This window comes from Branchiostoma floridae, chromosome 14 (genome assembly GCF_000003815.2).
Source record: "Branchiostoma floridae strain S238N-H82 chromosome 14, Bfl_VNyyK, whole genome shotgun sequence".
Taxonomy (NCBI): Eukaryota; Metazoa; Chordata; class Leptocardii; order Amphioxiformes; family Branchiostomatidae; genus Branchiostoma; species Branchiostoma floridae.
The window spans coordinates 10,681,964-10,695,789 of record NC_049992.1 but is presented as its reverse complement, the minus strand read 5'-3'; the positions used below and the strand labels follow the sequence as shown (position 1 = coordinate 10,695,789).

The 13,826-nt window shown below is 41.2% G+C and overlaps 1 protein-coding gene across 2 annotated transcripts in view; it reads right to left on the bottom strand.

The window, feature by feature from the left end:
* The window catches only part of LOC118430026 (ABC transporter G family member 9-like), a 19,059-nt gene extending 5,328 nt beyond the window's left edge, over positions 1–13,731 (bottom strand). The window contains exons 1-9 of one of the 2 annotated variants that reach the window (XM_035840728.1): positions 13,568–13,731; positions 4,601–4,818; positions 3,960–4,138; positions 3,440–3,545; positions 2,994–3,094; positions 2,049–2,210; positions 1,718–1,811; positions 1,543–1,606; positions 734–894 (exon numbers count right to left, since the gene is read on the bottom strand). In XM_035840728.1, the coding sequence (XP_035696621.1) occupies positions 734–894; positions 1,543–1,606; positions 1,718–1,811; positions 2,049–2,210; positions 2,994–3,094; positions 3,440–3,545; positions 3,960–4,138; positions 4,601–4,818; positions 13,568–13,647 (1,165 nt within the window). In that variant the 5' untranslated portion in view covers positions 13,648–13,731. Of the gene's footprint in view, positions 1–733; positions 895–1,542; positions 1,607–1,717; positions 1,812–2,048; positions 2,211–2,993; positions 3,095–3,439; positions 3,546–3,959; positions 4,139–4,600; positions 4,819–9,556; positions 9,752–13,567 lie in introns of those variants that run through there. The other variant, XM_035840727.1, reaches the window with a different exon arrangement.
* Positions 13,732–13,826: the final 95 nt, after the last annotated feature.

The window sequence follows — 13,826 nt, the reverse complement described above, 5'->3', positions numbered from 1 at the left end:
AGAGTAATGGTTATATAATATAAGTGTTGTGGGAAAGTAGTGGTGTATTTATTTAATGACACAGAGGATGTCCATCTGATTAGTAATTATCAAAATGTGACACTTAATTGTGTAATGTGCGTTTAAGAGGTCGACGGCATATGGTAGCGTGGTGTTCCTTAAGCTTGATGTTTGGCATTTAAAATGTCTAAGGTTGTCAGCATTATTGAGGTTCGACTATGTGCCTCAGAGCTGTGTGGTGGGAGGAAGTTGGGAAACTCAGAAAGAAGAAGGGATGTGGCCAACTTTAGTCAGATGGTGATTTGATTTTCCACCAATATGTCATAACATCAGCTGTTCACACGGTACAAAAACGAGATGCACACTTTCCTCTGACAGCCCTACACCAACTGTAAGATGAATACTTGGCGCCAACCCCGTCTGCTAACAGCTGTCACCTCACCATCTGCTTGGAGCTAAGCCCATTAACAAACACATAAAGCACGATGCCTGTACCAATATATCTCAAATATAGGGGTGATTTCTGATATTATTACATTGATTATAAGGACAGATACGGCTCCCAAAATCTCATCGATTCGAGCTTTCATCACACCCCACCAACACAACAAGTATGAAACCAATCCATCCAGCCGTTCTTGAGTAATCATCTACACAGACAGAGACACATAACAGAAAATATAACCTCCATTCCATGACATTTCATGGAGGTAATAACAAATGTAGCCCCAACCTGACGACCCGCCAGCCCAGTAGGTAGCGGTGCCCTTCTCGCTGTCCATCTGCACATAGGTGGATCCTCCATTGCTGCTGCTCGGGTGCGCCTCTTTCTCACGTCTGAACACGACTTCGGAGCCTCCAGTCTCACCTAGCGGGGACATTCTACATGTCTTCCTGTTGGGGAACATTCAATTACCAAATTGAATGTGTTTGTCAAAAAGCAGTTAATCAAGCAACTGGATATGATTTTGGAAACTGTCAGACGTTTCAGATAATATCCGCTATCTTTCGTCAGTGTCAATGTGTTTGCCTTCACTTTACGAAGACTTGCTACAGTATCACAATGTTTATTTTTTGTCCGTCCCATGCACCACTTTTTTGTTGATTGTTCGCACCACCACCACCGGCCACACTATGGTAACACCCTTGAGTTTGTCCTAAACGTAAAGCCCCACGCTGGGTTTTGTGTAGTAATATTTAGATGTAGAAGTACTATAAGGGGCTGTAGTCCTCAGATAAGGGTCCCTGTTTGAGTACGGAGCCCAGGACAAGTGCACTCTTCTTATCTATGAATCAGGCTCTGGTGAGAGTGGATCAAATCAATCATCCTAGTGGCAAGCAGCATATACTTTCAAAAGGACAAAGCCGGTTTAAAATATTGATTTCAAATGTGATCTATCACAGCAATGCAATATACCATGCTCATTTAAATCTTAACATGATGACAACTAACTGGAGATAGGTATAAAAAGTCCTTTGTGCCAGTTTGATGTATTTAAGCTGAGCTGTATGTTATCCAGACAGCTGATATCTTTGACATACCGTCTCTCATACGAGCCAGCCAGGATCTTCAACTCAACCTCTTTGCTTTCCTTCATTTTCTCCACTGAAAAATGAAAGAAAAGTAAATACTCATAACTTCATCTTGACAAATATGAATTACTCAGATTACGAACTATTTCTGATCAGAAGAAGGAAACAACGCAATTCAACTTACAAATGAAATCCGCCGGATTGTAGTGAGGTTCGCAGGGCATGCCTAATTTTTCGAAGAAGTCCAAAACTTCGCTCGCCTTTCCGAAGTACGCAAGCTGAAAATGAAAACAGGAATTTGAATAAATTAAACATGTTCGGTCTAGCAAGTAAAGCTTATCATCATCACAAGTAGAGTAGTGTTATAGTGTTGAAAAATATGTGATTAAGTGTTAACTATGTTATCACTGGTGAGGCACTATGCTACCGAGCATAGCGATCTACTTCGATCCATACCTGAGAAGTGTTGAACTTTAAAACATTATTTTGTTGCGTAAGAAGTGTGTATATCTTACCTCTCCGTTAAGAACCAGACACAGCTTGTCGAACACCTTGAAGATCTGAGAAGACGGCTGGTGGATGGTGGTGACGACCGTCTTGTTCTCCGAGACGGCGAGCCGCTTCACGGTCCGGATCAGACTCAGCGCCGTGCTGGAGTCAAGGCCCGATGTCGGTTCCTTAGAAGCGTAAAACAAATTGTTTAAGCCGTTGATTTATACTTAACAGGTCCGTTCTTAAAGTTAGTTTATATTGATAAACCAGTACATGGCATCGCCATCTAATATGTTTGGTTTTATATGTATAATTATAACTACGTGTACGTAATGTTCAATCTGATTTATGACTAGAGTAAATTGTACACAACACGAAGATAAAGTTTGATGTTGAAAAGTATATACTAAAACAAAAGAAGGTTTCCAGCAGCAAAAGGCAGAATCTACTAGGATCCACGGATTGTTGGTCAAATAGTAGAAATTGGGCAAATAGCTCCAAGTAGACGGAATAGTGTGCTAGGGAGTCGGCCGACCAGAGGAGTCAGTACTCGACCCACGGAGCCTGGTAGAGGCTAAGCGCTGGTAGTGGTGTGTGTTCAACTTCCATACTCTTTCCCGAATGCTGAGTGCTAAGCAGAGAAAGCAGCTTGTACCATTTTTAAAGTCTTTGGTATGACTCGGCCGGGGATCGAACTCACGACCTACCGAATGCAAGGCGAACACTCTACCCACTAGGCCATTGCACCGGTTAGTAGAAGGTAGTATTGACTTGAAAGTTCATCCGTGTTGGTAGAAGTTATTCTTGAACTAGTTTAACTATAATATTCAACACAAAAATTTGACAGATGGAAGTATGTATTGTGCGCCCAAAATACAGAACTACTCTGTACATCAAGAAGACATTTTCCACATAACATCCTGCTTGATAACCCTGCTCCTTTACATAAAACGTATTGTTCCACTTACGTCCAGCAGAATGAGGGCCGGGTCTGTCAGCAGCTCACACCCGATGTTGGCGCGCTTTCTCTCTCCTCCCGACAGCCCCCGCGACAGGTCATCTCCAATCTCTGGCAGAAACACAACCACAAACAAGCCAAGTTTTATGTCCGTGGGTGAAAATAACAGACATCATGCCAAGAGATGAATTCTAAAATTCATAGAAAGCTGCGATGCATGACTCGCTGTTACGTTGAGAGAATGATGTTGGCTACAATATAGTGCGATTCGTAAATTCAATGTATGATACTGGCACTTTAAATATCGGTAGTGTACATGTCCATGTAGCTACAACAATGTTGCTGGTTCTTTCCATTTATTCCCCTTTCAGATGATCACCGAAAAAATCATACTTTTATGCTGTTGTCGATGTTGGAATCTCTGGTAAAAAGTACAACATGTACTATTAAACTTACTGGTATCCAGGCATTTCTTCAGATCCAGCACGTCTACAATCCAGTCGACTTTCTTCACTTTCTCAGCATACGGCATGGCGTCAGGCAGTCTCAGCATGGCTGTGAACTAGTCATACCGACAACACGAGTTAGATGGCATCAATATTATCTCAATGAACAATGGAGGTATTGTTTTATACTGGCATGTATGTGCTTGTCTGAGTGTCTGTGTGTGTTTTCGGATATCTGTATAACATGCGAACCTCATGATGGATTATGATAATGTTTGTTGTATTGAGAAGACAAAGGTCAAGATGATTTAATTTTTGGTGGTGGCGTCCTGGTGTACGTATGATGTTGGTACTGCATCAGAATTTCTGTTTGTTTTTCTTGTCTTTTATTCTGAGCAAGATATTAAGAGTCTATAGCTATAACAACGGTTTTCGTGCAGTGTTTGTATTATCATGCATTGACGTTTGATATTATACGCCTGTATTGCTAATGCTAAATTGCAATAACGTTTCATCACTTGTGAACCCACCATAAGCGTATCCCTGAGAGTCAGAGTAGCGAAGAAGATGTCCTGCTGCAGCACATAGCAGATCCTGCGCTTGAGTCTCTTGCAGAGCGGCTCGCCGTTAAACGTGATGGACCCCGTGTCCAGACTGGAGTCGGGAATCCTTCCAGCTAGAGTGTTCAGCAGGGTCGTCTTTCCTGCACCTGCTCAAGCAAAGCAAGAGATACATATGATCGTCCTATATAAATTTTATATGTGTGTGTGCAAGGAAAGCTTTGACAATTTCCTCACCTCGCCTGCGTGATATCCCTACCAGGACGTTTGCAGACTTTGGAATTGGACTAACTAGAAGTTTCAAGTACTTTCGGCAGCCTTCATCAGGGAGTAATGAACTTTGTTTTCTTGCCGCATGGTGGCGTTGCGGTAAGAATAATGCAGTCCCAAACGTGAGTGAGTCTATACCTCCCCTCGTCGTTGTAACCATTATACTTACAGAGAGTACAACATGATTTCTTTGATGCTGCTCATGGCCAACGAAGCCTTTGTATGTAAATTGCGGTACGATGTAAGGATGTTATGATTAGTCGATTGCCTAATATTGTAACAAAGAATGTCAGAAAATGCATTTTATCGAAATCGTCATCAGTATCATCACCCCGACGTACCGCTTGGTCCCATGACAGCGAGGATCTCCCCGGGTTCCACCACCCCAGCCACGTCCTTCAGCAGGACCTTCTCCTCCACCACCACCTTGACGTCCCGCCACACCACCCTCGTGCCGCGGGACGTGCCCCTACTGATGCCGTTTGAACGTCGACCGAGAGAGGGCGTAGTTTCGTTCGTCTCCCCTCCTTCTTCGATTGGCAGGTACATGTTGTTCTCTCTATGGGAAAGATGATGTTGCAATGAATTTGAGAGTACGATTGAAGCATAGCATTTGATGAAGGTTAGCTTCATTGCTTTCTTCGTAGGGAACATGGTATGTTAAAAAATTAAGCAAACCAATAGCAGATAATTATTTTCCAGTATTTACATGTTGTTCTCTCTATGAGAAAGACAATGTTTGCAGTGAATTCGAGCGTACGCTTATATATCGAGGGTTAGCATAATTACTTCTTCACAGGGAATAAGGGAAAGAGAACCAAAGGCAGTGCATGTTTTCCGATGTTTATTTTGCATACGACAATGTTGAAGCGATCTTACTGAGAAACCATGGCATGTAATAGGTCATCATCATCATCTATCGACCCGGGTGAACGGGGTATGATGGGTGCATTGTCAATTTGATACAAGCGCTAGCCGCATATACTGTAATACGAAATTGCTCATCATTGGGCATGGAATCGAACGAGATAAAGTTACTCCAAGGATAAGTGGCTCTCATTATCATATGCCCTACAATCGACCTTTCAAATGGTCTTTATTTACGGCATACGTAGTTGGTACCAACCCAACTGGCCCGATTCTTTCACTTATGCAATGCAATAAATAGCCTACCATTGTCAACAGCAGCAAAAGTGTCGGGATGCTCTCTCAAGCACGTACAAGTATGTACATTACGACTGTGATGATTTTACTTCATTTTGAAGTGTGATTTATACCCTTAACGTTACTGCGTTGTAAGTGGTGGAGGAGCACAGGGGGTGTGAAGAGTGTCTGATATAAATGAGGGTACCTGACTATACGTACATTGTATCCTTCTGAGTGCCATACTCATTTGATTATTTTGGTTTATACAGGATACTAGAGTGACTGTACAATTTTCCACAAGATATAAAGAAATGCATGCATCTATTCATGTTTCCTTTTTTCCTTTTTGAAAGAACGCATTTTGAGTAGTAGGATATGTGATACGTAGTTTGTTTTATGTCCCTTTAATAAAGCTTTTCCTTAGTTTAGGTTGGAGAAATTGAGCTTTATAATTTGACCTTACTATTGGCAATGCGCACTGACGTAGGCCATTGTTAGACGTAATGACGTCAGTTACGTATCAGTCATCTTTGTATGTGACCGGGCTATGTGACCCTAAAAGACGACAAAACCAGTAGTCAAGTCTTTATTTTCACTGATAAGAATTCAAGTTTCTATATAGTAAATTTATGGCAGGCTCCTTGACAATGTTTTATTGGACGTCACACCGCCACCCGTGGTTAAAAAGTTAACAATCTTGTAGTGCCAAAGAGGTTCACACAACTACTAAGTCTACACTCGTAACACACTGAGAGAAAAAAGGATTTTGAGAGTGTGAGTCGATAGCAGATTTATGGTTCTCAAACCGCGTAATTACACCTTGATTGTGCCGCGCGGCGCCATTTCGTGCTTCCGCCGCCATTTTGTGACGTCATAACCAAACGATAGCTCCGTGACCGGTCAGCCGACATTTGTCGGGAGGCGAATACATCTGTAATTTGGTTACTGTACAGCTCAGTAAACAGTGATGGAAGTGCACTATTGAGACACAAAAAAAGTTCTTGGTTCATGACAAATTCAGAAAGGTATTGACCTGTCAGACGACCGTTTTTTTCGTGCTCGTCGGAGCGCGAAAGTGCAAATATGGACAGGTGGCCGACATATAACCACTCAGTAGACAGATCCGTCGATCGGATACGCCTCCCTTCAAACTAACTAAAGCGCCTTTCACTACTTCAGTCGAATTTTTAGCAGTTCGGAAGTGTTGTCACCATATATCTTAAGGTGTGCTGACATTACTGTGAACAAGGGTCGACTTTAGACAGTCAAAACATTGGCTTTTGCACCGTAGTACTCTGATTACAACTTTTAAAGTGTACTTTTATCCACAGAACGTCTATGAAGAAGTTGACAATGGATAGCTTTTTTATGATATATAACGTCAGAGAACCTATAAGACAATTCGTTTAATAAACATTCAGCTAGCTCGCTTCCCTCATGTGTGAAATAACCTTCTTCTAGAGAATTATAAATGTTTCTCAATGTTACGATTTCCTGAAAGTACAAAAGTGTCAAAATAACCCTACAATTAAAGACGTCATGTGAGTTGTGCGGTAGTTTTGACTTCTAACATGTAGACTGAGCAGATCATTATGTTTTGAATTTTTTTCTGTGTGGAAATGAAAAGGACATATGCATCCTCATGCTCAAGGTTTCTTTCACCGTCGAGTGCCGTAACCAAGGTGTGCAATGTCCTTGCCATTTACCGGTTGATCAGGTTTCAGCTATTTTTAACCTGTACAATGCATAACCCATTCAGACTGTCCGGGTATCACTTACATCGCGATTTAGAGCCTTATAAAGCACAAAGCTGAAGGATTTGTGACTACAAGAAGGGGAGGAATGTAGAAGTAGGCACTTTGGTTCGGGTCTGGCACTGGCACCGCACCTCAGGTGTGTCACGGGGTCAACGACCTCACGTTCGCCTGACCGGTCACCTTCCTTACGTCATAACCTGTCTCAAATTGATGAAAAAGAGTTATTTTCGGTGATGATGATATCTTGCTACCAACGAGAAACTTTCTAATTGTTCTTTTACTGTGATTTTGTATGGCTATGTATAGGTGGCATTTTATGACTTGTATACATCTCCTCGCTTTCTATGAGCTATTGGGGATCCGGATATTTAAGTATGCTCTAGTAACTAGTTAAGAGTGGTCACAATTTCAATAAGACTTTTCTGGTCCCATTCTTGTCCAATATCTGCTTTCTATCAACTTTAGATAAACACAAGATCAAAGAATCCAAAAGAATACTAGTAGTTCTCATCATAACTCCTGGTTATAGAATCATACTGACAGTGTGAACCATTCTTTGGGATTACTATTTCTAGTATAAAAAATCTAGGTAGCATTCCAAAGTTTTACAAAGTGAACTACAGTGGACACATACACTGAGTGAACTACTTGGTGTACGAAAAACGTTGGCAAACCAAAGTCATGCGCAGTTAGAGCAATATGCTGTGCCGAAGCTCTTTTAAAGACCGTGTGTGCGATTTGCTTCTCCCTTTCCAAATCACGCCCACCATTTCATGTTCCTTCTCAACCAGTTATCGTCCAAAGCTGACACAAACCAAGAAGTATGATTCAATGATAAAGCACTGCTGCTCTCAAAGATCATTTACCATTTTACAGTATACATATGATCAATCGGCCATCACTAGTGAAGTGTTTTTTTACGACAGTCCATTACCTTGGAAATCAGGACTTTGCCAGTTGGTTTGTCCTTTACCTTACATGGGTGTCAAATAACACAATATTTGAGGACGCACTGCTCGACCGTGACTGAATTGAACACTTAATACGCACGTCACCAAATAAACTGACCGGCGGGGCGTCTTAGCATCTGACAAGCGCTTTGGTACATAACGTCAGAGTAAGAAAATATAGAGACTACGTTTCGCGCCGAAATGTGTATAGATTGACTGAAGAATGCGACATATTGAATCTACCTGACGTGACTAAAGGTAAACATGACAAGCAATGGCATGTGCCATGGCTCTATCGTGACTTGAATGAAAGCGCAAGTCATCTACTTTGTAGTTAGGTATATTGTAGTCTCTTCGTTGTAGTGGTATAATGTAGTATGTAATCTACCAGTAACAAAATCCCTCAATATATTTAGCCATTTTTTGTTAGCACCATGACGCATTTATTTTCGTTACTTTTTTTGTACTGCATAGCATGCGTGCATTTTTGCAAGAGATATTCAACGATAAGACGCGTATAAATCAGGCTAAAAGAATGATTGTAATACGTTTTCCACGGTCACTGATACACAATTACAGGCTTAAGTTCAAAGACCATACCTTAGCTCTATGAGGGAAAAGAATTTTCTAGAGCCCGTAAAGTATCAATGTTTGTTTACTATGAGTTTTACGGTGTTTTGCTACTTTTTCAAGGAAAAAACTTTATAGATTTGTGCCTGCAATATTCGCAAAGCATAAACATCATAAAGGAATAAAGTGAGAAAGAAGTGACGTAACACACAAAAGTGAAACGATGTGATAGAATCGATCGCGATTGAATTTTTCTTTTGTTTCTATAAATTACTATAATAGTGAAGGTGCTTATCTTTTACGTTGCCAACAGGTAATGTGCCTGAATCGTGCACTGTGGACAGACAAAGACTATGTTCGCAGGGTTTGAAACCTAAGTCCTCCTGCGAGCCGAACTAAAAACATATAAAGACATACGATACTGGCCCAGATTTATAACTATGGCCACCGGAGTGTGTACGTGTGGAGTTACACCAAGCCAAGTTCCTGCAGTCTAAATCTCAGCAATGAATATCTACTAAATCACAAAACACAAGGAACCCGTAAATTGAAGTGTCATAGCTTCATATAAAACGGTGAGACGAGGATTTGTAAGCTTCTCATTTACGTACGTAGCTCGATAGAATGTCACCTTCTTAACAATTTCTATTCACTTATTTCAACTCCCTTCTGTAATCTTAGTTTCAACTATGTAGTAATCCTAATATGACAACTTTGTACAGGCTATTCAACCCACTGCCACTGACCTAAAACTGAACAAACTCTGACGATACATTGCTGCAAATCATGCCTAAAAATGTATGCAACAACTCAGCCTCTAAGTACACGACCATAGGACAGATCCCGAAGCCTTATATGATACCCTGGTACTCACAACATGTAGTTAGCCAGCCGATAGCCGGCCGAGTCCGGCCGGGGCCAACTCTTGGGTCTCCCCGCGTGTTCTTTGGTCAGCATCGCTTCTTGTTCCCGTGCGAAATGGAGCGAGAAGTTCCCGACAGGGAGACTTTACAGCGTGACCGTCTCTTAAGGTTTGTTTACACTCCTCTCATCCTGCGCAACCCGTCCTTCTGATTGGTTAACGCGGTTTATGGTTAGGGCGTTACTAGCTTGTGGTAAATCAATTAACTAACTTGAAGTACCGGTGGTGACACATGGAAATTAGGGTGTATGTATACGGGTAGAAGTGTCTGGTCAAGGAGAAAGATTCGCTGTGTTTTTTTTTAATGAAACTATACTAAAACATATGACACATTTGTTGCAAAAAGATCCATGGCAAAATTATCTAAGCATGATTTTTATCGACGTTCGTGTCAAATCTGAGGACTGCGTTGTATGCCATTCTTTAGATTGATCTTTTGATATTTTCAGTTCTTGAGTAGGTAACATTTCGATGCGGACATGTAAGGCAACTACAACCTCACATTGATACACGATACCTGTAATGACAATACCTTTGTTCGATGTGTTCTCACGTGGATCTACAAAACAAGCCCAACCTTACATGCACCCGGTTTATGTTACTGGGCGTACTATTCCATGGGCCAGAGGTGGCAAATTCTCCATGTGATGTTTTGATAGCAGAAGGTCTGTGGTAGTATATATCTTCATGTGATAGTCATTCTGGTATGATAGCTTTATATTTGCTATCAGCCTTCAAGCCTATCGCTGTCTTAATGATCCAGAAATTTCGTGTCTTAAAAATCAAACATCAAACATCATATTTTTCAATGAAAATGTACAGGCTGTTAGAATCTGTTAAGAGGATCACAAAAATATCAATTGATTTTCGATATCATGATTCAACAAAAATGTGATCTTCTCGTCAAAGATATATAGTATTTTATTTTCCAATATCGGCGAATATGCATACAGGCTTTCATAAGTATTCAGCTCATTGCCCCTCAGATTTCAATGATTCATTATTGGTATACGTACAAATGTAGTAGTGTACATTTTTTACTTAAGGGTGGTTGCTTGTTACATATCAAGTTGATATTGATAGCATATTGATCGTCGCAATTACGTATACAGTAACAATTCCCTTCACCAGTGAATACACATGTACTGTACCCTTCACATATGTTATGCCTTAAACTGTTGTGGTTTATACACTATCAACTGTTATTGTAAATTTATTTTATTGTAAGTTCGTGGGGGTTTAATTTCGCGGTAGCAGGAAAAAAGAACTTTTCGCGGTGGTTTCGCGGTAGCACCATGCAATGTAGTCTATTACTGCCATGGAAAAGTGTTCGCAAACCCGCGAACATTAAACCACTGCGGAAGTTTCTGCATTTACAGTACCTGTTTTACTACTCACATAATCACATTGCCTAGTACCGTTAGTGTAATAGGTTAGTTCTTTATCTAACTTCGCAGGCATTTGGCAGAGTTATAAATTCAAAATGTTACCTACTTGTTTCTGGTTCCCATTTTTGATGAGTGATCTAAGAAGGAACTGGCTTGTCTGATTGGCACTCCGATCGCGCGATGTGTATACTAGTATTGTATCAACACACCTCTAATGTAAACAAGGAGGCATGAATTGAACCTTCTTGGTGAACACATGAAGATTTTAGACCCTTTGGTCTTATTCGGTGAGGTGAGATTTGGCCCCTCAATGTTACAATCAAAGCAGCCAAATGGTATCTAAAATTAACGTAGCCTGGACGGCTGTCACTTATACCACGAATCCTGCTATGGAGGCTAGTGAAAATCTATGCTGGTTCAACAGGAGTTCAGCCCTACATACTAGCCTCTACCACTGGGCTTCATGTTGCAGGAAAAATAGTAGTAGTAGAAATTGTCCAAATACACTGAAAAATGAAGGTTCCAAACTGTACTCCTATTCCTGGCTACATCCTCGGGCATGTATAGTTTTGCCATTTTTTTACCATAATTATATCAATCTGTGAAGATTGGTAGAGTCTTGTTACCTACTAATGATTCTCTCTAGAGGGCCGGGAGGCCAATGAAATAAATTGCGGCCATTACTACATGTAGCCCCAGACCCCGACAGAAATATCTGCTTGAAGAATACCCATTGCCCCTTCCTGCTCCTGAAAAGAAGTATAGAGGTTATTTCATCGATAATGTCGTCAAACAACGGCTAAATTCACACAAGCTCTGAGAGTTTTATGAGTGCCCGTTTAGTGTTGGAGGAATCCAAAAGTACGGCGGAAGTTCACGTCGAATAAATTCCGCTAGGCGGCATTATTACCTGCAAGCTTCGGTCGGTATGATTTTGCCGATGTCACAGCATAACTCAAGAAAAGCTCATGATAAAATAATAATTCTACAACTGTCAAGATATGTAGACCTCTAATATTTCTCACAAGATAAGCTCAAGAATATTATAACTTTTATTGTCTACTCCATTTTCCCCGTTATCTACGTTAAAGTATATAATCCTGCTACTGTTCTCACCACAATATGACAGATCGCATCTCTTAATTGTTCTGTGTCTTAAAGAAGCTTCCCAGGAGGCATGAACTTTAACAATACTAGGCCCCTCCTACTTGCGTGCTTCTACAAGAAGAAGTATTGTGGTATTTATGCCCCAGGGTACGTTTGTCCGGGCGTGACCCGACATCGGCCAACCTGTAACAAACCGTCCGGAACAACGAACTGCTGATACAACACAGTCCTTTACACGATGCACACAACCCACCACAAAAGCACATTGTTTTCCCTTAACGCGGTATTTTGTTTTTGTTGTGTGTGTGAAAGCCCTAATCGAATAATAATGTTAAACCTCGCGCTCCCTCGCTGTCCAGGATACCTGTATCTATATAGCCGGTATAACCGCCCTTCGACTTAACACACCAGGATACAAGGACACAACAAGCAAAAAAGATAAACATATAGTAGACAAGCTAAACATAAATTACCTGTCACTGCTGACACTTCAACTCGAAAAGAGACGATATCTCAGTGAGTCTCTAGATATAGTTGAAGTCATATATGTACCTAATACTAGTCATGCTACCAGAGTCGCTACATATATAGCACAACATCACGAAGCTAAACTACACATTCAGTGATAATCTGACCTGCAGGATTTTTGAACTGGATCGCCACACACAGTACAAAGCATTACTAGTGATGCGAATTATCTGTTTTATGGCAATGCAATGATGCGATGAACGTTGCATGTTCGGTTAAGCAAGGTATTCACGGGGAACATACAAGTTGACAACTACCACCTGGAATGTTTCATTAGCCCAACATTTGACAAGACTGCATTACAAGTAGTCACACAGACAAAGCTAGGCATGCAAGCCCTTTTGACTGTGTTGTGTAACTTGATCCAGCAGTTTGCCTTGGGCATGTTGTTTAGAGACAAAGATGTATCTACACCAGGTCCACTCGTGAATATATATGACCATGACCACTGGTAAACGTTAAACTGTTTACAGCCGGACTAACATCAATACGAGTGTAAATTCTGATGCAAGACTTTTGTGACACAAAGGAGGTACATGTCAGGTCTTAGTCTAGTGCCGCAGCTATCATGGCTTTGTGTCAAACATACAATCTACGTCTGTCTGTGGTAGGCAAAACAGCTTGGGCTTTTGGTGGATATATGCTATAGCTTACACAGTTTCCCACGACATTTCTCAATTACACGAACATAGCAGTTTTATAATCGTGTTACGATTAACTCTCAGAACGAAACGAACGCCTAACTGTTGTGAGGAACCACAACTGTGATATTCTTCCTAAATCACAAACAGAAACACCGGCTTTCTTAGGTTTAGCTAAGTACTACAGTACAATGTATGTTGTGTATATTGGAGTCAACATGCTGGTCGTAAATTGTGCCTGATTTGTGACAGGCGCCTGATCTTAAGTCTAACAGCGGTGTATAACAGGTGATACTCACAAAATGTTGCTGGCAAGCCGGTACCCAGTGGAGGATGGCCGGGGCCAGCTTTTAGGTCTACCTGACTCTTCTGCCGACATGTTCACCTCGCTAACTGTGCACCAGCCGGGATTTCAACACACCGTAAGAGGACACATCGCCCCGGGGTTTATTTTACCGTGTGACACCAGTTCGACCTGTTTACTACACACATCCCCTTCACTAACATCTGATTGGCTGGTTCTAGCATCGTTTTCCTGATGGCATTAAGGACTATAGA